General features: G+C 39.5%; 3 protein-coding genes across 6 annotated transcripts in view; all 3 read right to left on the bottom strand.

The window, feature by feature from the left end:
- vps13a (vacuolar protein sorting 13 homolog A) overlaps positions 1-3,944 on the bottom strand; it is a 33,009-nt gene extending 29,065 nt beyond the window's left edge. For all 4 annotated transcript variants that reach the window (XM_026321589.1, XM_026321590.1, XM_026321591.1 and 1 more), the window contains exons 1-10: positions 3,845-3,944; positions 2,989-3,032; positions 2,842-2,884; positions 2,665-2,760; positions 2,171-2,272; positions 1,614-1,723; positions 1,338-1,397; positions 1,120-1,179; positions 717-797; positions 275-329 (exon numbers count right to left, since the gene is read on the bottom strand). In XM_026321589.1, coding sequence (XP_026177374.1) covers positions 275-329; positions 717-797; positions 1,120-1,179; positions 1,338-1,397; positions 1,614-1,723; positions 2,171-2,272; positions 2,665-2,760; positions 2,842-2,884; positions 2,989-3,032; positions 3,845-3,944 — 751 coding nt within the window. The remainder of the gene's footprint in view (positions 1-274; positions 330-716; positions 798-1,119; positions 1,180-1,337; positions 1,398-1,613; positions 1,724-2,170; positions 2,273-2,664; positions 2,761-2,841; positions 2,885-2,988; positions 3,033-3,844) is intronic.
- Positions 3,945-5,999: 2,055 nt separating this feature from the next.
- Positions 6,000-7,298, bottom strand: LOC113138567 (C2 calcium-dependent domain-containing protein 4C). The gene has a single exon (XM_026321106.2). It carries the CDS (start codon positions 7,233-7,235, stop codon positions 6,000-6,002), a length of 1,236 nt encoding a protein of 411 aa, XP_026176891.2. The 5' UTR covers positions 7,236-7,298.
- A 9,628-nt stretch (positions 7,299-16,926) lies between these two features.
- Positions 16,927-17,886, bottom strand: foxb2 (forkhead box B2). Its single transcript, XM_026322187.1, has one exon. It carries the CDS (start codon positions 17,884-17,886, stop codon positions 16,927-16,929), a length of 960 nt encoding a protein of 319 aa, XP_026177972.1.
- Positions 17,887-21,935: the final 4,049 nt, after the last annotated feature.

Raw genomic sequence — 21,935 nt, 5'->3', positions numbered from 1 at the left:
TGACAAAAATCTGTTAAAATGTGTTGGTGGCGGTGACTCAAGCTGTGTGATTCGCACATTTTCCAGGCATTGCAGAATAAGTGAAAAAACAGACACCCAATCCAAATTCATATTTTATGTGCTAAGCCCTGATGCATGAAGATAACTAATATGTGGCTTCAGGGGAGTTTCAGCAGGTGGTCCACACAAAAGTGAGTATGTAAAAAAAAAAACAAAAAAACAAAACAAAAACACTAAAGAAAATAAGAATAAAGGCTGACTGAAGGAGACTCACTGAAGTCATGGCTGACAGGAAAAGAGTCCATTTTCATGCTGCTCTGGAGACATCGCTATCAGACAAGGGAAAGAAGAAAATAAATGTTTTTACATTCTACCTGTTTTTCTTACATTATATTTTTAATTTTTTCCACATATCCTGTTTCTTTACAATACAGGTTTAACAAAGTATTACAACACCTTTAGGTCTTTGATGAAAAGCACAGAGCATTTTCAGAAGCCTCTTTCTAATATTCACCAAGAGAATTAAAGCAAAGGCTTCATAGGGATTTGAGAATCATATTGTGAGTCTCTTACTTTGAAACTGCTTTACAGCCTGAAAGTGAAGACTGGCTGGCTAAAATTGTTCAATGTGTCTATGCCAATAATGCTGTTGTGTCTTAGTATTTTTAGAGTAAGAGAATGGCAAGACAAGGCTCAGTAATAAGAGGATGACTCACCAAGGCTTCATCTGCACTGTGATTGGAGAAGAGTGCTGAGTTGACGTTCCAGTAGGCAAACAAACTGTCTAGTCGAACCAACTGGAAGCAGAAAGAGACAAAGCAGTGAGAGTTGTGCAGCTTCTCACCATGATGACAAAACTGAGCTGACAGCATAAAACAATTTCTCAAATTTAGATCCATGCTCAATGTTAGGTTTAAGAGGAAATGAAGTAAAAGTTCATTTAAAAATTACTGACTAATGTTTTAATAGATTTTGAAAAGGTGTGTAAGTTTCAATTTACCTGAAGGAACAATATAGTTAAATACAGTGATAAAAAACCAGCAGTGTCAAACAGAATACATTTGGTACTCCCTATAAAATATAAATAAATAGGCCACAAAAAGTGACTGAATTTCTTACCTTAAAGAAAAGCCTGGAATTCTCATCCAAAAGACTGGGATTCCAGTTTTTATCAGCTGTCTGTAAAAGACAATAAGCAGCACGGTATAGAGGCCTTGATGAGGTAACGTTTTACAAATGCAGAATGACATTTCACCATTATTTAATGATTAAAAACACATTAATTGCTGTATGTAATGTAGCATATAATCAGACAAAAGGGTCAGTAAACCCATTACCTGAAGGCTGAGATTTCTAAGTGACACCCCAAATGACAAGGGACATTTTGGATTGGTGACCTGTGAAAAACAAACAGAAAATATAAGAGCTATGACCATGTACTGATTAGGACTATATTTACTCTGCATGATCTATGTTTTCAATGTTGCAGAGAATATAAAAACACAAACAAGTCTTGGTCCTGGGGTTTATCACTGATTTAAAAAAAAAAAACGTAAATGTGAGCTACGTCGTAGACACATACAACACTAAGGTAGCTCAGTTTGAGTACTCACATCATCTTCATAGCGTACATGGATGTTAGAGATCTTGACCTGCAGGTTTTTAATGACCTGAGTGACAAGTTTCTCCACAAAGGTGTCTTGCTTCTCCAGTGTAGGGTTCTCTGTTGAACACAGATAAATACCATTAATATGCAACCTGATACAATCCTGCAGCTTTCCTGAGGCTTTGCTTTTTTTTTTTAGGAAAAAGAATATGACCTCTGGCTCATTGATAATGAACAGATTGTTTCCAAGAGATCTCATAAGCCCTTAATAGCATTAACCTACAACATTTGTTCCAACAGTTATCAATTCTAGTTAACTTTTGGAGCATCATACCCTCTTGCCATAAGTTGGTAATGTGTTTTAATATTTAAAAACTTTAAGCAATAAACTGACTGTTGGTACTGAAATATCATTCAATACTATCAGAAAAACTAATCTGAAATGTTCTCTTAAAATCTGGATGTTGTTAAAAAAGAAATCTTTATACATGACCAGTACATAGTACTTAAATAACCAGTATGTTTAGTGGGAAGTATAAGATAAGCTGAAAGCTGAAAACTGACCTTGCTCAGCAGCCTTCAGCTTTGTTTCCTCTATCCGCTGTAGCTCCCTCTGACGGGCCTCCTGTAGCTGTTTCTCCTCCTTTTCCGCATCATACTTTATACCTGAAAAGAGGGTCGGCAGAAATTATTACTTGTTTGCACATTCATGGAAACAATGAAATATACAGAAGGTCATGCTTGAGTTATCTTTTTGTCCTTACAATAAGTGAGAAACTTGTCTGTCTACACTGTGTTCTCTCTGCTAATCATGATATTGCTAATATTTTATACGCTTCAGGATTTTTGCACACTACGTTAAATGTCATTAACAAAGCTTCCTTGAATTTTTGTGTAACAATGTATAATAAGGCACTGAATCATCATAACATTGATCCTCTGCAGGTTAATATCCTTCAAACACTACGTCTCTACCGAAACAACAATGTACACTGACATCTATGATGAGTACTTAAAACAAATCTATGTATGTGGCTGGACACAGATGGGTATCTTACTTGCTGTGGGAACTATGAGCAGATAGACACCATCCAGTGTGGCCTCCACTGACTGGGTGTAAAGGTTCTTCCATGGGATCTTTAGCTCCAGCCGTCCTATTAACAAAACACAAAGTGAGAAAAGTCCTTCTCTACTAAAAGAAAGGTGACAGACAGGGACAGTAACTACAGTCTCACCTATATGACCAGCTCTCACTTTAAAAGGAATGTCAAGTTGACTCTGCAACAAAGGAAGAATAAATTATTTCAACACATACCCGTCATGAATGCCAGAATGCAATGTCAGATTAACACGGACTATTTATGCATTTAATTGCAACTTACCAAGGCATTTTCCTTTATTTCAAGATTTGTAAGAACAGCATCACCTGTGGGGAGAGGAATACCTGTTTACTAATGACTATGTACATCTTGTACATACAGCTCAATCTAAAAAAAAGACCTTTGTCCTTTGTCCATTGACTTGGTTCAGGTCTGGACCAATGCAACTCGTGAATTATTAAAGTTATTGATGTGTCATCAATAACTTTAATAATTCACGAGTTGCACACATATCATTACTACAAGCCCCAAGAGACATGCTAAGCAGAATGTGTGGATCTACTCTTTAAATCAACATGTTAAACACAGCAGCTATTAATTAAACCACCAGATATAAAGCTGTGCTGCTGATACAGGCTAAATAAACTAAGACCTAACTTTGTTGTACAAGTTGGTACATGTTTAGCAGTAGCCCTGAACCCTCTCCGCTAATCCTCCCACTTACTGGGACAGAGCAGAGAGCTGGGACAGTCATGACTTTCTGGTGAAGCCTGTAAATAGGGCTCGGTATGAAACACAGTCATAACCTTGTGTCAAAGGGTGTGACCCAGAACTGGCGCTTCACTGAAACTCGCACTGAGCAAACAGCTTTGCAGTCACGTTAACTAACGTTAAGGCGCATTGAGGGAAGTGTAGCGGTCACTAATGAACAACGCCCGTTGATTTGTCCATAAACTACGGATTGGGTTCACTGTGTTGCCCACACTGGACAGCTGAACTAGATTTGGGAACAGATAAACCGACCATGACACCTCTCTCACACGCCTGGTGGCTAACTTAGCGTCTGCTAGCATTAGCTAAGTTAGCCAGGCTGAGGAGCGAGCTAGTCAGCTAAAGCGACAAACACAAGTTAAGTTACCTCCCCATATGCCGAGCTTCAGCTGGGAGCTGTCGAGGTTGACAACGTAATCCCCTAAGAATCGGTTGAGGACGTCCACCACCAAGCTTTCGAAGACCATTTTGGCGTTTCTCTCATCTGTGTGTCACCATGTTTACATTCTGGGGTCTCGTTTGGCTCAACGTCAGATCAGGACGTCCGGTGGTGGGCGGGGCTTTATGACACACGCTGCACCTGCAATAGAAACAGGCAAGGTAAGTTTATTTATGCAGCACAGCCAATTCAAAGTGCTTTACATAACACAAGAAAGAAAACAAGATAAGAGATAAACAGAGATTGAAGAGACAAAGATAAAAGAGATAACAGATAACATGATGTAACACAAAATAAGGTGTAAAATAAGGACTACAGATAACGGACCTGTAAATAAGTTTAAAATTTTAATTTTTGCTCAGCCTAAAGTTTATCAAAAAATTGTAAGCAGTGTGAAAAAGAGTTTTCTTCAGCTTAGTTTTAAAAATTTGGAGCAAGTTTAAGTTCCAGTGGGAGTTAGTTCCAGTAGTGAGCAGCATAGTGCCTAAAACCATTTGACCAGTCTCTGCAGGTCTGAGACACCTACCAGGCTTGTACTCTTCAAACATATTCCTAATGTAATATATGGGTCCAGACCATTGAGAGAATTATAGGCTATATGGCAAGCAAAGCATTAAACCCAATTCTATATTTAATGGTAAGACAGTGTAGGGGTCTGTGATTTGGAATAATGTGCTCTCTCTTAATAAGCTTTTCTAAATCTTGTTGAGAGATTTTTTAGCATGTTTTTAAGATACAAGGATGATGATTCTGTTACTGCCTTGACATTGTATCTTGTCATTGAGAGCAACAAGCCTCAGACTTCTTTGTTTGTTGCAGAATATAATTATTTCCACCTTTATGTTATTTAAATAAAATACAGTATGTTTAAGATTAAGTTACCCTTATTAGTCCCACAAATGGGGAAATTCCATTACCACCCAGGGTGCGCATGCTCCGTGGGCACACGCCTGGGGCGGTAAGCTGCAGGGCCTGGGGCCTTGCTCAAGGGTCTCACCTCAGTTGTGGTATTGAGGGTGGACAGGGTGCTGGCTATTCACTCCTTCCACCGACAGCTATTTACTTCTTCAAGGTATAAACAAAGCTGGACAATAGGCCCATAGTCATTTGGCAATAACTCTATAGAGGTAGATCTTGGTGTCATTAGCGTAGCTGTGATCAGCAACCCCATACTCACAAAAGATTCAAAAAGTGGACCCATGTAAATGTTGAAAAGGATGTTTATGGGACTGTGTAGGTCACATTCATTCTTTGAGATTCATAATTATTAATTAAGAAAGGGGAAGTGTGATGACTTCTCTTATGTGAGGTTTTCACTGAAAGATATTACAACATTCATCGCATAGCTGCTGCCTTTATCAGTTACACTAGCAAATTACCATATCCACATATTCAAAAGTTGTATTGTATTACTCTTTAATGAAAACAAATATTACACTGACACAAAAGCATCATGGGGTACTGAAGAAGGCATGACTTTTATAATTATCATTTAATATAAATAGCTACATTTACACAGCAAACTGAAGAAGGATTTCCATCTTTGACAATCTTAAAATTGATTTTTTTGGGTCACTTTTTGGCCATGAGTGCAGCAGGCCAACACAACAGCTGACATTATCACCTTGTTTGCAAACATTTTGCAACAGTTTGCACATCCAAAACACACAGAGCAACATTACCATATTTTTTTGGGTTAGCTGATTAATGTGCATTATTTACTTTGTTTTTAGCCCTATTTTGGTGTCTATCCACTTTTGAGAAAAAATAATCTGGCTTTTTAGCAGCTAAATGCTCTACTATGTTTACCAATTCATGGCTAACTTATTTACCAAGACTGGCACAGAGAAGATTTTACATACAGCAGCAGCTACACACATTCAGTATCCTACACACCGTATATCTCATGTCTCCTTGACCAACCCTTTTTATTTGTACACATTGTAATTATTATCTTGAGACAATTCATCATACATATATTGTGTTGTATTGCTATTAGGTTCAAACATTACACCAAAAGTTAAAAAGTGATATTTTCATGTTTTGAAAGGAAAACAAAAGAAGGGAAATGAAAGCAAGCTGTCTATTTTTCTCTCTGTTTAAGAGGGAGCAACTGAGACAGTGGTTTGGTGATAACTCCGATCACAATGTCCCTCCTCAGTGTCCCAGCCGCATGTTTATCCACCACTTTTAATCTTAGCTGCAGTTCAAGCAGATCCTTCTGACTGAGCTCAGAGAAGAAGAAATCTTCATTAAACACAGGGCTGTGGCAGTTCCTAATGGTGGCGCTCCGCTGTTGCTGCAGCTTCCTTGGCATTAGACACAGTTTCACTGCACAGTTCAGGGATCGATGGTCAGCGCCATCCCGTAAGCCTTCCACAGACACCAAGCGTACTCTGACCGTGGAAAGGGATGAGAATGTGGTGTGTTCAGCAGAGAGGCGCACCTTACCACATCGCTGCAAAGGGAGGACATGCTCACGCTGAAGCCTCTCCTGGCACTGCAGAACATCCAGTGGAAAGAGAACAGGTGGAACCAGGGTTAGTGAGTTTCCCTCTAAGCTTGGAGAGGCTGTTAAACCCCCCCTCTTCAACCTCCTCCTCCCCTCCACGTTGTCAATTAACGATGGACAGGATGTTGCTCCTTTAAGTCGGCCACTGCCTAAAGGGATGTAGAGGGAGGTTTTAGCACTATAAGGAGAACTGAGGGGAGAGGAATCATTGGAAGAAGGTGTTTCACTCTCTGGGCTTCCTGTCTCAGACAGACTCTTACATGAAAATAGAGGTAAGAACCCTGATAAACTTTTCTTGGGGAGGTTCGTCTCCAGCGTCGCCAGCCTAGGTACTGCAGAAGAAGTGCTTCTATCAAACATATAAACAGGGCACTTTGAGTGGAACAAAGACTCTTTCCTTCGAGTGTTGGGGCTCTCATATATCCCAGCCAGGCCATATCCCTCTGCAGAGAATGGCAAAGGTTTCTTTGAAGCCTGCCAAGCCACTAATGCATCACCATTCTTCATCTTCACATCCTTTGTCTTTACACATGTAGTGTTTGAATAAGTGCTGCTCTTGGGTATCTGGTTCTGACCATGCAGGAAAGGTGGGGTCGTATCAGCCTCAAGCAGAGGTTTTCTCTGGCAGAGCCGTGGTGGCAGGCAGAACTCTGGGATCTTGTCTGGGGTGAGGATGTTGTTGTGTAAATTATGAGAGAGGCTGGTCTTAGAAGACGGAAACATATCCTCCTCACTCTTTCCCATGTAACGACTCAGCTCTAGAGGGATGCTCTCCATGCTCTCCTTGATCTTCTCAAGGACCCACATAATTATTTTCTGATGATTTATTTTGGGCACACAGATCCAAACTTTTTCCCTTTGGCAGCAAGAACAAAAGATAGATTTAGACATGCCACACAAACAAAGTTTAAAGCAGAACAATAGAGGAATAAAGGAAAATAGTTTTTCCACAGTTGTGATCTAAATAATTTTCTCTCACCTGTGAGGTGCTGATATATCCGTCTGTGAAGAACGGTGTGTGTGTCTGTTTTGGATGGATCATTTTAAAGGTGAGTGCAAGACTCTGCATCACTAGACTGCTGCCCACACCTGCGTCACAAAACTGGCTGTACAAATAAATACACACACACACACACACACACACACACACACAGCAACAACAACACCACAAAGGATGAAGTGTATTGAGTCATTTGGTGTCTGTTGGGGAGTGAGTGGATGATAATCAGAATCAAGGGCATCAGTGTGCACTGTGTTGTGCTGCAAGTGTACAATAAACCTTTACATTAGCAGTGAAATGTGCCTTTTTATTGTGCTGTAAATGAAAAAACAAACCCACAGTCCCAAAGTTTTAGATGCGATGCTTCCAATTCCACTTTAACATACAGCACACAAACTTAAAATACGATTTAAATAGATACAACTGGTCACTTTGATTTTTCATAAAATACAGTAAAGTAATTAAAAGAAACTTAATTTCTAAGTCAAACTAGACTCAACAATAAAGTGTTAGATACAAAAAAAAAAAGAACAAAACAGTGAAGTGTGTGTCATTGGGACTGTGATGACATGCTGTACATATAATCTGCTTTAGAGGGAGCTGACCTCTTGTTCAAAGGCGATTCAAAGACAGGAGCACCACAGGCCAACAGACCCACCTCAAAGACCCACTGACCTTTATACAGCTGGCAGTCCAGACGCACAGCTGACGTATGTATGTACGTATTTTTATCCAGCTCAAATGTCATGAACTACCGATTTAAAAATGTTTTAAAGCACTTGGTAATAATGGTCACAATGAAGGAATATTGATAAACAGATAATTTTCTAAAAAATCTTACACATATTTTGAAGTAATTGATGAAATACTAGTGATTACTATTGAAGAAAATGCAGACAAGGGTCCTCTAACACTGAAGAGAAGGTGATTGTGGACCTCAAGGTATTGTTGGTTGTGGTCATTGCACTTTCTGCCAGAACTGCAGGCTACAGCATCTATTAGTTTGTCTGCCTTTACTTATTCTAATACAAGTGATTTTTCTAAGCCACATCATGTCAAGAAACTACAACTATTTCATGTTATCACAGATGATGCCAGGTTGCTAAACTGGAGGGCCATTTGAATAATGTGCATTTTCCAACCACAAGAGGGCGTACATGGACTAAATTTATTGCTGGAAACTTGTCTCATTCAACTCATCAATGAGCAGTTTGGCATAAAATCTAGTTCAGTCACATCTGAAGAGCACCTTGACAGTCCCCAACACTACTGCACTTATTGTTTTCTGAACAGATGTTAATGTTGAAATGTGACTCAATAGTAAATTTTTTTTTTTCGCATTATCAGTATTATAACATTGATAAAATTATTTTAAAAAGAGGGTTAGTCATATTTGTGTAAATTCCATACAGCCAAGCACAGACAGAGAATCACACCCACACTAAAGACACCCATGCCTTGCTTCATTAAAATGATCCACTCTCATTGTTCTAATTAAACATTAAGTGAGAAAAAAACATCCCTGTTCGTGTGCCCACCTGCCTGCCTGCATGCATGTAGTGTGTGTGTGTGTGTGTGTCTGTGACAGAGAATGAATAAGAACATGATGAATACATTCAAGGGGAGTCAGGGGCCTCTGGAGCACCCAAGGGTCAGAAGGCTTTTTGTGGTAGTGCAGATCGACTTTATTACGCCAATAAAAACCCAGAGTGCTCTCAGTAATGGAGAGATAAATGATTGGGAGTCAGAGGAGGACCTTGCCTTTAACCGCTGTCACAGCTGCAATTAACGCTAACGAGAGAACAGTGCGTTGTTGCCAAACACGCTACGGCTGCATTAGTGTTAAAACCTTTTTTGTTCTGGAGCTCTACATTTTTTAAATAATATTTTATTATTTTTTAATTAGTGGGTTTCATTATACTTAGGCTCAGTATGATGGTAATTAGCTAACCAAAATGCTTTTCTAATATACCCCTTGTATTTTACTCAGCCTTGTGTTGTTAGTACCCACAGTCAGAACCCTCTTCTTCATAGAGGGTTCCATTCCATTCACAGTTGTTGAAAAACTATGTTGATCAAATATTACCTGAAGTAAAGTGAATCAGTGCGAAACCCTCTGTCAGTTAACACCCACTCTCTAGAAAAGCTACTACTCTTGCTTCTTTTACCTGCCGCAACAAAGCTGTACTTCTCAGTGATGTGCACAAAGCAAGTTTCAGTTGTTTGCACTTACACTCTAATGCATCATGAAAACATGTATTCAAAACCCAAAGTTGTGCTCTAAGCCTTATTCCCTTTACAAGGAGCATCTATAAAAGAGCCAACATATATGGCTGTTTAATAATGGCTGCTGGTTCATCACAGAGATTTAGATCAATAGGACCAAAGCAAATCCGTCACTTTACAGTAACTCACATTACTTCTTTGTTTATGTACATTATGATTGATGGTCACCACTTCTTTCTACCAGAGGCTGTAACTTCATCCCACTAATCACCTCCCTAGAGCTACAAGTGGCCTTTTAACCTTCCTTCACAACAAAGAACGGACAATGGAAACTTATTTGTTTTCATGGACGTTGACGCCTGCAAACTTTCTCAGGAAGAAGAACGACTCTTTGTTCTCACGGCTTCAGTTTAGTTGATCACTGTGGAAAAAAGACTTCCAGTGCCTGATGATCGAAGATCAATTAAATTTTCTTTGTACAATTTGATTGTTAAGGCCTCATATTTATATGGATACAATTCTGAAAGACTGGCATAAATCAAGTACTGTAATACTTTTGAAAATACAACTGAAAGGTAAAGACTGTTCAATATTAGGTGCTTCCTTAATTTACTGCCTATTAATGAATGTTTAAACCAAGTTGATAACTGATGCATGTTCATGAAGCCAAACAAGTCCTTTCTTGATCCTTTCTAGGCTGTTTTAATAAGCCAAACCTTTGTAATAAGATTTTCTCTGTAATGCTGCCAATTAGTATGTTTTGACATTGTGTGATGAGATTTAAAATTTTAAGTACAAACTCTTAGCAGGGAGAGCGCTGATAACACACTTTGTTAATTTCCATTTCAATTTAATCTCTATTATTGAGGTGTCGAATGAGCCTGTGTAGGCACTCATTCCCTAACGGAGCACTTAACCTCTTATAAGACTGCTGAAGTTTTTTGGCCAGAGAACTTCTTCGTCTCAACTCCTTGGGGAAAGTAGGAAAAGTGGGGAAGTCGGAGAGGAGAAACAGTGGGAAGGAGGCCAGGATGGCTGAACCACTGACCTGTTTTGAATTGATAATAAAAAGTAATAATGGCTAATAAGGTGTAATAATTTGGGCCAATAAAGATAGATGGCAGATTGAAGATGATATGCGATGTGGCAGAAGACCTTACTTTGAGGACAGAGCAGAGGCAATACACTTCAACTCTTGCGGGGCAGATAAAATTTGACCTCAGATCAGTGAATCATTGTTTAATTATTATGAAGAGAGGGAAAGGCAGACATAGAGACAGAGAGTGGATAAGAGAGAAATGGATGGAGGAAGAAGAGGGGAAAGAGGCATTTTGGAGAAGAAGCTGAAGGGGACAGAGCGAAACAAGTCTGAGTGGTCAGAATGACTGAGAGAAACAAGTGAGATCCATCTCTGCCCACCTGGCAGAATCAGGTGGGCAGAGATGCTCAGTGGCCAGCAAGTCAGAACTGGGCAGTGTAAATGTGTGTCAGTGTATGAATGTGATAAGAAATTTGAGGCAAAAAGACAAAATGAAGAGTGAGATCGAAGACCATAAACTCAGACACGGAGATGGGGTACATTATGTAGAAAATACCTACAGAAGAGTTACAGTAATGAGCAGTGGTCCAGAGTGACCTGTCATTAGGACTCTCTCCTCTGAAAGCTTCCCTGTGTCTCCAGGCCTGATGCCAATATGCTAATTCCCCACAGATGGTCTTTTCATTGGCTGATGCTGACTCCTGTTGGCACCTGCCAGATGACTGTCCCCTCGTCCCACTATTAAAGGCCACAGCAGTGAATATGGCACAAGTGACCATTACCAAGATAAGAGCAGACGCAGCCGTATGCCGGCTGCCTACTTGCAGTGAATCACACATACAGGTAATATAAGCTTTCACAAATGTACCAGGCAGGCTATACAGTAAATGGACACCTGTACATTTAAGGGCATTCAATGCTCGTGCATGTGCCTTGACTTTGTATTGGCAGGATAAATCTGGTGGGAGAAAGTGAATGAGGCGCAATTGCCACTCCCTCATTTCCCTCACTGCGGTGCCCTTGAGCAAAGCGCTTAACCCCCAGCTGCTCCAGTGGAGCTGCTCAGTGGTCAGCAGGTCAAAACTGGGCAGTGTAAATGTGTGTCAGTGTATGAGTGTGTGAGCAGAAATTTCCTGCAAAAAAACAACACTGCTCTCAGAAAAGCTCACCTGGATAAATGAAGATTTTAAGATTTTTTTTTGAATGCTGAAATAGGTTTTAGAAATCTAAAACAAAATTCAAAATTATTAGGTTTATTGTTATTTTTAGATCAACCTGCAAAGTGGCTTGCGTGTCTTTAGATTAAACATATTGTAATATTGTAAGATACAATTTGTAAACACACAGGGGAATTGTTTAACATGGAGAATTTTTAAAGTGCAAACCTCAATAAATGTTTAACTTAATTATAATTTATAATGTAATAATTTAGAAAAAAATAATAGGAATATTAAGTAGCAGAGTTTAATTACAGTGGAGTAACTCCCTCGCAATTAGTTTTCTTAAATGCACCATGTAAATCATTTAGTTGTCTATCTCTCAATTGTGTTTTTATGTATAGTCTATCTGTAACGGTGAAAAAGCCTATAATTATTCTGATCACATACTTCAGCCTACATATAGTAAATGAGATCACTGCAGTAGCAGATGAAAGGAGAAATATGGGAGACAAAAGTATGGCTTTGCACTTATGGGTAACTTAACTTAAATATGAAGCTAAACTCAAAAATGTGGACCAACTCATTAATGCATGAATATGACCAGCAGTGTTATGGATTTAAATATGTGCAGAGGAAACATTTGTTTTTAACTTGGAAGTGAACAAAAGAAGAAACATTTAAATCCCCTGTCCTGTCCCCAAATTGGAGTTCTTCAGTACATATTTCTTGTGTATCTTGTTCAAAATAATGTGTGTAGCATCTTTTTATACCTATATTTAACCTGCATGTACTGTATTATGTAGAATACTGTACATTAAAGTAAAGGAAAAACAACTCATGATGTTCTTGTCATGTGTTACTACAATCACCTGACTAAACACTATTGTGAAATAATTCATGAGAGGAATTTTAACAGTGTCATATGTTTGTCTGAAGGTCCCCCCATGTACTAATCTCCTCATACCTCATTTAGAAGTCAACAATCCTCCTGTAAGCTCTGACAAATCTGGAACAGAAAAAAAATCTCTTGAGGATATAAAGCACTAATTGCTTTGTGTAGCTGCATATCTGTCTCACACTCTTTTAAACATTTTTTTTTTCTTTTTCTGGCCAGGCTGGTTCCTCAGTCTTCCTCTTCTTGCCTCATTTATGTTCCTTTGTCTTTGTCACTCTGTTACTTTTTCTTTCTGTTCCTTTTCATCCCCCACTCATTTTCTTTTCTCATAGTTGTCGTTAGAAAACTCGAAAAACCTGAGCTGATTTGGCATACATTAACTGATATGTTAAATATAATAGGCTCCCCCTCATTGTATAATCTGCAAATTTTGCAACAATTTGATGCATTTTAAGTTTTAATAATGATGGTGCTGCGCGCTGAACGAAGTTAATATTTATCATAATGTAGTTTTATGCATGCATTTATTGTTAAAATGGGTCAACTTATATTTTTATCATCATTCGGTCTGTGAATGGACAATGAATCCTTACATGGCAATTGTGCGTTTAAACACATTTGAACAAATTTCTTTTATCTGATGATTCCAGTGCTCTGAGCAAAAGACTAAAGTCTGCAACAAAGAATAATATTTAGGGTTGTTCATGTTCGTGTGTGTGTGTATACATGACAGTGTGCTTGAGTTAGTGTGAGTGGCAGATCAGATCAATGAATTAAGCTGCTGATTATGATGGTCTGCTCTTTCTTGTCATTAAGAAAAACGCATGTAGAATTTGCCACCCTGGCCCTTATGAAGTATGGGTAATTACCACTAATGTATCATCGTCTATTCAAGACTGTAATGTTTCGTTTCTAAGGGCTGACAATAAAACACCTCTGACCCAGATGTTTTATTCATTCGTAAGAGTCCTATTATTCATGTTAAAGTCCTATTTCGCATGATGAACAGTTTTTTCATGAATAAAAAGTTCTTTCATATTAATTGTCTGCACACTTTTATCAGTGCTATTCACTTTTCACGTTATAATGTTATATTTGTGTTGTTCAAATGAAATATTGTCATATTTTTGCCATAACAAGATGCCCGAGTATGTGTCAGATTTTCTGACCCAAAACTAATTTTAAAGGCGCCTGCAAAGACCGTAAGAAACCAAAAATAAGTATTTTGGATGAACATTTAAAGTGTCTTCTGACTCAGTCATTGGAGAAATATTGAGTTACATTAGATGACATTAAAATAAAAGCTGCAGTGTTAATGAATATAAGAAAAACATCCCCAGGCTTTAGTCATTACAGAGTTTGAGAGAAGAGTCACCATTTGATTTTTAAAAAAATGGATTCTATATTTCTATCATTTATTATTATTCCATGTATTTGAAATGAACCATAATCATGATTTTATTTCTTTATAGTAAATGTAAGAACCCAACACAGAAAACTTGCCATTTTTAGTACTTTAGTAGTAATTTTAGTAATTGTAAATATATTAAACTGCTATAAGATGGTTTCAATCAGGGCGGTGATTTGATTTTAAATTCTTATTTGGAAAAAGTAGGATGCATCACAGCCTAGTTACTGACTTTTTGTTTATAAACCTGACACGACAAAGAAAAAGAAAAAAAAAAAGACACTAGGTTTTTGAAATTGTTGATTATAAATTATGTGCAGGTGTAAGTGTGGGTCCAAAGATTTACATTCCATGAGACTATTACACATATGTGTAAATATAGAGGATCTAAGACTTGCATGTCTTTTTTTTTTTTACTTGGTCTTGAGACGGGAAATCATGTGACATATGTTCTTAAATGCTTTGACACAATCAGCATGATCTCCACTTATAAAAATAAACTGCACGTGAACCTCCTATTACCCTCTGTATGCACATTAGGAGACCTCATGTGATATTAGGATTCCAGAGGCATCTAACTCTGGTGTTGTGAAGACAGAGGATCATGGAGGGTAATAATGGCTGCATTATTACTCCTTTTATTGTGTCTTAATTAGTGGCATTTAATTATACACTAATGCAGTGAGGGCTATTAAAGACACTGAGACCTGCTGATCAGGGAATTAAAGCAACACACACACACACACACACACACATCTACAGGCGCACACTTTTCACACAGACACTTTTTGTTGTGCCACAGAAATCTCAGTTCTCTTTAACTAGGAATTGCAGACACCCTGCAGAGAAAGTGTGTGTGAAAATTAGTCTTACAGAAAGTACAAAGAGACAAGCTTCAGAAATCTAGATTTGTAAGAGAAGAATTAAGAGAATGTCCACTAAAAAAAAAGAGAAAATTATGAATCCATTAAAACAATATAAAAGAAATGATTAAGTGAGGACGTAAGAGTATTCACTATGTATTCTGCTGGTTAGCACTGACAATCCCAAATAGGTTTTAGGTCTTCACTCCCACGCCTCTCTTCTGCTGGTGCATCTCAATTATTTGTTCAGATGCTGATGTGACAATAGTGTCGGCTGTGGGAGCCTTTGGGATGCTAAACAGGGGACAGGAGGTTGAATATAAGTCATTTTCAGAGGGGCTGAACCTGGCGCTTTGTGCTGCTCGAGAGGAGAATCTTCAAAGCTACGTTTAAAACAGAGCAAACAAAAGAGCAAAACTTGATCCCATCTCCCTGCCCTCTTTTGAAGCTGTGATGCTACAGAGTGTCGGCTGCTCATATCCATCTTATGAAGATCATACACACCTCTCCTTGACACGGTGTCATCAATATATGTACCCACTCCAGATGTGAATGTCATGATCCCACTCATACATGCAGATGATGATATAATATATATATGATATAATATATATATATATATATATATATATATATATATATATATAAAATGATTGATTTGTGGCAGATAGTATAACTTCAACCAAAACAATCTGGCTCAGGTTTACTTTTGAAGCTGTGTTTTTCTTTTTTACAATTCCATTTTTTCATGGGTATCTCTTGAATCTGAAGAACTCACTTATGTTGAAATGATGAATCTGAGAAAGACCTTATTCACCATCTTTCTGCTGAATACTTTAAAATTCAAATCACATTTCTGCTGTGATCATTCAGGGGTAGCCTGTGTTCATTTGGTCAAGGGGGCGGTTCTTAAATGTGTTTATGTGAGAGCCCAGAGTACTGAAAGCTCAAATGACTTCCATGCCAGCATGTATTGCTTTAGTAAAAAATAGTCCAACCATTGTACAATCACAAATATCAGTCTTACCAAAATTACTGTCTATCCCAGTTAAAGCCAAAACATAGTTTAAATGAAAAAGTTCTAATATAAAATAAGGTAAAGACACTAAACTGTGCATTTCACTGCAACTGGTGTTATGTACAGTGTCCTTTTAGCACTATTTCCTGCTGTAGACTGACATGGGCACCACTTATTAGCCAACAATATTTCATAATTGTGTATCAATAAACGAAATAAATAATAATGGGCCTAAATGAATCGTAATTTTGATTTTTTTCCAAATTAAAACAGTTTTGTCCTTCAGGGCACATTGTTTTCCTTCATCTGTGGTGTGCAAAAATAGATTCCCGAAAAACAACATCAAAGAAGACTCGGTTTAAAGTTCTTTATAAATATCTTCAGATAAATAGTGTTGTAATACAAGCATAACATTTCAAATGGGCTGCTAAGTGACACAAAAGTGCGACAGGCCTAATTAAAAACTAAAAAAACAAGAAGGCCTGTGAAGCTGATAGGCCTACCAGACATTAAAATGAAATAAATAAAATAAGAGCAAAAAATCTAAACAGAGCTGTTGGTTTATGCTTGGAGAGAATTTTCTCTGAAATCAAAACTTTCTTTGGGTTTAGCGCATCTTGATTCTCTGATTGTATTTATCAGTGCCACATTACAGTATGTGGTAAATGCCCTCACAAATTGTGCAAATAAATTATGATTTCAATCAACATGGGTCTAATGAAAAATTCATTACACAGCACAATTTTAGCCTTGGTTTTTACAACTTTCCTACAGCTGCACTTTACTTGAAATATATGATGTCTCTGATAGACCTATATTCTGCCTTATTTTAGGAAATTAAACTGTCCTCCTTCACTGCGTGTTTTCAAAACTGACCCGATTTACCCGATCAGGAAAGCAGGAGAGCCGGGTGTAGAGGGTTACCCTTTCCCTCTAGCAGATCACTTTTCTCCATCACTGAGGCGGGCGAGCAGATCTGAGCCGGGCCGGACTGCAATCCCGTCAAACCGGGCATGGGACCCAGGGACGGGGTGGGTTTTATTGGCACAGGAACCGCAGGCAGAGTTTGGCCGTTGGCATTGTGGTACAGGCCCTTTGCAGATACGCTGAAGGGCGCGTACTCAGATGATGTGGGCATGGGCACGCCACCCACGGACTCCGACAGCATCCCGACGTGCGGCCACATGGAGTTGACAACGCTGCTGAGCTGCGGGGGAACCGGGTAACCCAGGTGGTGCATAACCGAGGTGAGTGGGAGCCCGCTGGCCATCACGCCCTTGTAGTCCCGTCCTATAATGTTCTCGATGGCGAAAGGGTGTTTAAACCCACCGGGCTGTGCGCACGCAATGCCCCCGTAACCCTGAAAGTGAGGCAGCCGACCCACGGCGCCTGGCGGGCCGGCTGAGTGATCGTGGTGGCCGGATGATGTCCCCAGCTTGCTGCCCGGGTGATGGTGATGGTGGTGAAAGTAGTGCATCATCGGGGAGCTCTTGCAGCCCATGTGCTCGGCGCGCAGCACCTTGAAGCGCTTCCGTCTCCTGAGGAAACTCCCGTTCTCGAACATGTCACCGCAGTTCGGGTGCAGAGCCCAGAAACTGCCCTTTCCGGGCTGGTCCGGTCTGCGGGGGATCTTGATGAAGCAGTCGTTGAAGGAAAGGTTGTGCCGCAGGGAGTTCTGCCACCTCTGGGTGTTCTCTCGGTAGTACGGAAACCGATCCATGATGAACTTATAAATGTCACTCAGAGGCAGCATCTTCTCGGGTGAGTTCTGGATAGCCATCGCTGTCAGTGATATGTAAGAGTATGGGGGCTTCTGGTCGCTGTAAGAGTTCTTCCCAGGACGGGGCATGGTTGGTTTCTGTCTTCTTGAAGTTTGAATTGTTAAATAAAACAGCCTCTGAAGTTATATTTTAAATTCTGTAGTTTACGGAGCTGACTCGAAGGTCTTTGCATCAGTCTCCATCTGACGGATCTGATCCAACGTTGGGAGCCATCCGAAAAGAAACTGTTAAATGTTCGCACAAGTGCAATTACCTGCGTTATATCGGTTAATACAGTATTACCTAAAGGCCCACTGATGTCAGTCAAGATCCTTGAATGGCCCTGGCATCCGAAAAAGTTTCTTCTGAAGATTTTTTATCTTAATTCTTTGCCAGGTTCAGCTCTTTGCGTTGCGCATAAAAGTCAGTCTGTGCGCAAAGGTTGACAGGTCCCCTGGGTTCCCAGTTTCCGCGGCGGTTGAAAGATGCGATGGCAAGTTTGCTTCGCTGTCTGTGTGTGGCGTGTGCTCCTCTCCTCTTGTGCGATGCTCCCACTCGCCGAGCGCCGTTTTTGTAAGACCCCGGCAGGTCGCCGACTCTATTATCTGTTATCCAGACACTTAGGGGACACATCAGGGGAGAGCAGAGGGCTGTGTGTGTGTGTGTGTGTGTGTGTGTGTGTGTGTGTGTGTGTGTGTGTGTGTGTGTTTGTGTGAGAGAGAGAGAGAGAGAAAGAGAAAGAGAGAGAGAGAGCCCGAGAGATGGGGTAAAGAAATGAATAAAAATGAGATGTGGGTGGTGCGATCGACACGCGTTAGCTTCTAATCTCCAGTTTGCCAATCAAAGAGTCCCGCGCACAGAGCATAGGGACAGATAGAAAAGATCCTCACTGCGCGATTTTCATCTCCAAACTGTAAAAACTGTGTTTTAATAGACGATTCTTTTAAATATCTTTCAGTAAGTCGCTAAATCCCAATAGCCAAATGACTGTAGCCTACCTAGAACTGCCATTGACCTTTGACCTCTCCAGTCATTATGTAATGTTACGCACATTGCTTTGTATATACTGACTGCTGTATCACAATCACTTGTAAACTCGGGATATTCTGAAAATATTGTCAGTGAAGAATTGGGCTGTATATATGATTTGAATAACCATGACAGATAACGTGGATCTGAAATGTCATTTAACGTATTTCACCTGAGGAAATAAATAGTAAAGAATGGAACATATAAACACAACCTCTTTGTTAAATTTGCTCGACTGCACTTTCAGACTTTGCAAACAATAAATCATGTCTTCCTTTGCGCACAAACATCAGTGCGCTACTCTGAAACACACACACACACACACGCACACACGCACACACAGAGAGAGAGAGACAGAGGCACTGTTGTTGATTAATTGCTGAGAGGGGAGTCCGGCGGCTGTCTGTCTGTTCAAACACTCTCCGGTGAATCCTACAAGGATGTAAACAAACTTCACCCTCTACTCTGAATTCTCTTCAGCGAAGAACAACAAAAGCTGCTTCCCTCGACGTATATTTTTTTCTCTCTGGCCAGGTGTCATGACTGGGTCCTTGACGGCTCCTGTCTTCCCCGGTGCCCCGGTGGGCCCTCGAATACATTACAATAATTAAGCCTTCCGTGATTTAGCCTCCTATGAGAGAAGTCCAACAACGTAATTAAGGGCAAGCTTGCTGTATTGGATATGAATATTCAAAACTGTGTCAATTAATTAGCCGGTGAATATCTCCCGTTATGTCTTAGTCCTTCAAGCCCACTCAAAAGGTCAACTATGTCGACGGAGAGCATATTTTAAAGACGTCATATAATTGCAATGAAAATCACTTTTCAGTGCCATTTTGCTTCACCAAGAGTGAACATTTATACACGCATTGATAAATAAAAATACTCATACTCGTATTTGTATGCTTGTGTGTATTTTCCTTTTCTTCCCCCCTTTGCATAACAGTTTTCCCGATGGCTGAAAAACGAGTTTTGAAAGTCTGAGGCCCTCAGAGGCCAACGTGTGTAAAAGCATCCTCTTTAAACGCCCGGGAAAGATCAATATTAAATCTGTTTTCACAAAGGGGGCCGTTAAATAGACACCGTGGCTGATCTGCATAACAAAATTAATTAGGTAGTCCACGGCAGTCTTCATCTGCACCCAACTCCTGGACAAATAACTAGTTGTAAAGCACACCTTCTGGGCATACGGAACATATGCTGGAATTATCCTTAATTGACTAATTACATAAATTACTCATTAAGTTTACAGCACATCAATTATAAAAGATGTATCAATTAATTTTGCATAAATTACAAGCGGCACGCTGCACGGAGAGGGCGGCGGAGGGAATGAGGGTCGCCAGGAGGGGGTCTACTCTAAGGTGGAGCGCTTATATGTGTGTGTGTGTGTGCGTGTGTGAGTCGAGGCGCGCGTGTGAGTGACGGTCGTCTGTTTGTTTCCTGTCTCTAATAATTATTTGTTCAGCTTAAGGGCAAAGATATTCTTTCTCTGTCTCCCATTCGGAAAGGGAAAGTGTGGGGCTAATGGCAATTATACTAATAATAATAATCTTAAAGACCTCTCTCCAAGTCATGAGGGGCGCATCGTCGCGGAGAGAGCCATTAAAATCAATTAGCGAGGCCTATTGTTTTCAATGGAAAATTAAACAAGTTTAGGACCGTGGTGCAAACGCTGTAAGCCTTACTTGTGTAATAGGAAATTATTTAGAGGGGGGAAAAAAACGACAGGTCTTTCCGTTTTCCCATAAAAGAGCGAGCAAGCTGTAGCATTAATGGCTCAAAGCTGCAGTGTGTCTGCCTGTTGCCTTACAATACCTCAGGTAATCATCAAAGTTGAAAAGTACTAACTATACAATACTAAGTATACTGCATGAAAACCTTTCAGTCATGCATTCCCTCAAAACTCTTTGACCTCAGTTTTCCAAAACAACAATATGAATGACTTTTCTTTTCTTCTTTTGCCCAATGAGTAATTTTACATTTCAGACCAGTCTTTCCCATTATCTATAAATAAATATTGGATTTTGCAGCATCACTTTGAGCTATGTGAGGTCACAATGTACTGTAGGACTGTTACATAGGTGGACAATAACAGGGATACCTGACAGGCCAGTGGGATTCAAATCAACAGACTTGATATAGATAACACTTTCCTAACGGAGAGCTGGACAGGTCAAACATCTACAGCTGAAAATAAATGAAAAAGAAAGAAAAACTGGCATTAATATGAGCATTATGAAAATATTCAGACCTTATTGTAAAGAAAAGCTGTAATTTTATTTATTTTAAATATGCTCATTTATTCTCAATCTCTCCATCTTTCTCAGCATTAGCTCTTTCCTTCAACACACAGTCATGTCACACTATAGTTGTGAAGACACTCAGGCATAATACATTCCCTAGACCCTAACCCTAACCATCACAACTAAATGTCTAATCCTAACCTAAAATCAATTCTAACCCTAACCCTAAAAACAAGTCTCAACCCTAAAAAAACAATTTGAAGTTGTAAGGACTAGCCAAAATGTTCACACAAGAATGGTATTTGAGTGAAATGTGTTCACACAATCATAGAAAGATGTTTACACACACACACACACACACACACAGGGAAAATGCTGTTATAGTGTGTAAACATAGCACAAAAAGTCACACCACACATTTGAAAAGAGTCATTTGTTGTGTGATGAAAGCAATGAAAGACTGTAGGTTTGTCGTACCAATAAGACTTACGCACAGTTCACTACAATTCACAACCTTCCACTTAGAGGAAGACGTCTATCTGTTTTTTTTGCGACTTAGTCAATAGGCACATCAAGCAAGGTGCTGAAGTGGCTCACCAACTTCTAGTACTTTTCACATTGTTTGCATTCTCAGTACAGCCCTGACAATGAAGCATCATTGTCACAATGAATCATCTGTAGACTAAACTCATGACATGCTCACAGACTGCTGAGGAGCTCTACACACTAAAGTGGACTACACTGAGGTGACCTTCTCTGTTCTTCTGATGATATTCTGATAATATTGTCTGTTGTCAACCACAAGAACAAAATTGAAGCAGACATCCTTGTATTTTTCCCAAATTGTGCTTAGGTCCACAAAA

Source organism: Mastacembelus armatus, chromosome 9, assembly GCF_900324485.2.
Source record: "Mastacembelus armatus chromosome 9, fMasArm1.2, whole genome shotgun sequence".
Taxonomy (NCBI): Eukaryota; Metazoa; Chordata; class Actinopteri; order Synbranchiformes; family Mastacembelidae; genus Mastacembelus; species Mastacembelus armatus.
This window is presented reverse-complemented; position numbering and strand designations above follow the sequence as displayed.

Excerpts from the sequence above, each read along its gene's own strand:
- LOC113138567 (XM_026321106.2), bottom strand. The coding sequence starts at position 7,235 with ATGTGGGTCCTTGAGAAGATCAAGGAGAGCATGGAGAGCATCCCTCTA.
- foxb2 (XM_026322187.1), bottom strand. The coding sequence starts at position 17,886 with ATGCCCCGTCCTGGGAAGAACTCTTACAGCGACCAGAAGCCCCCATAC.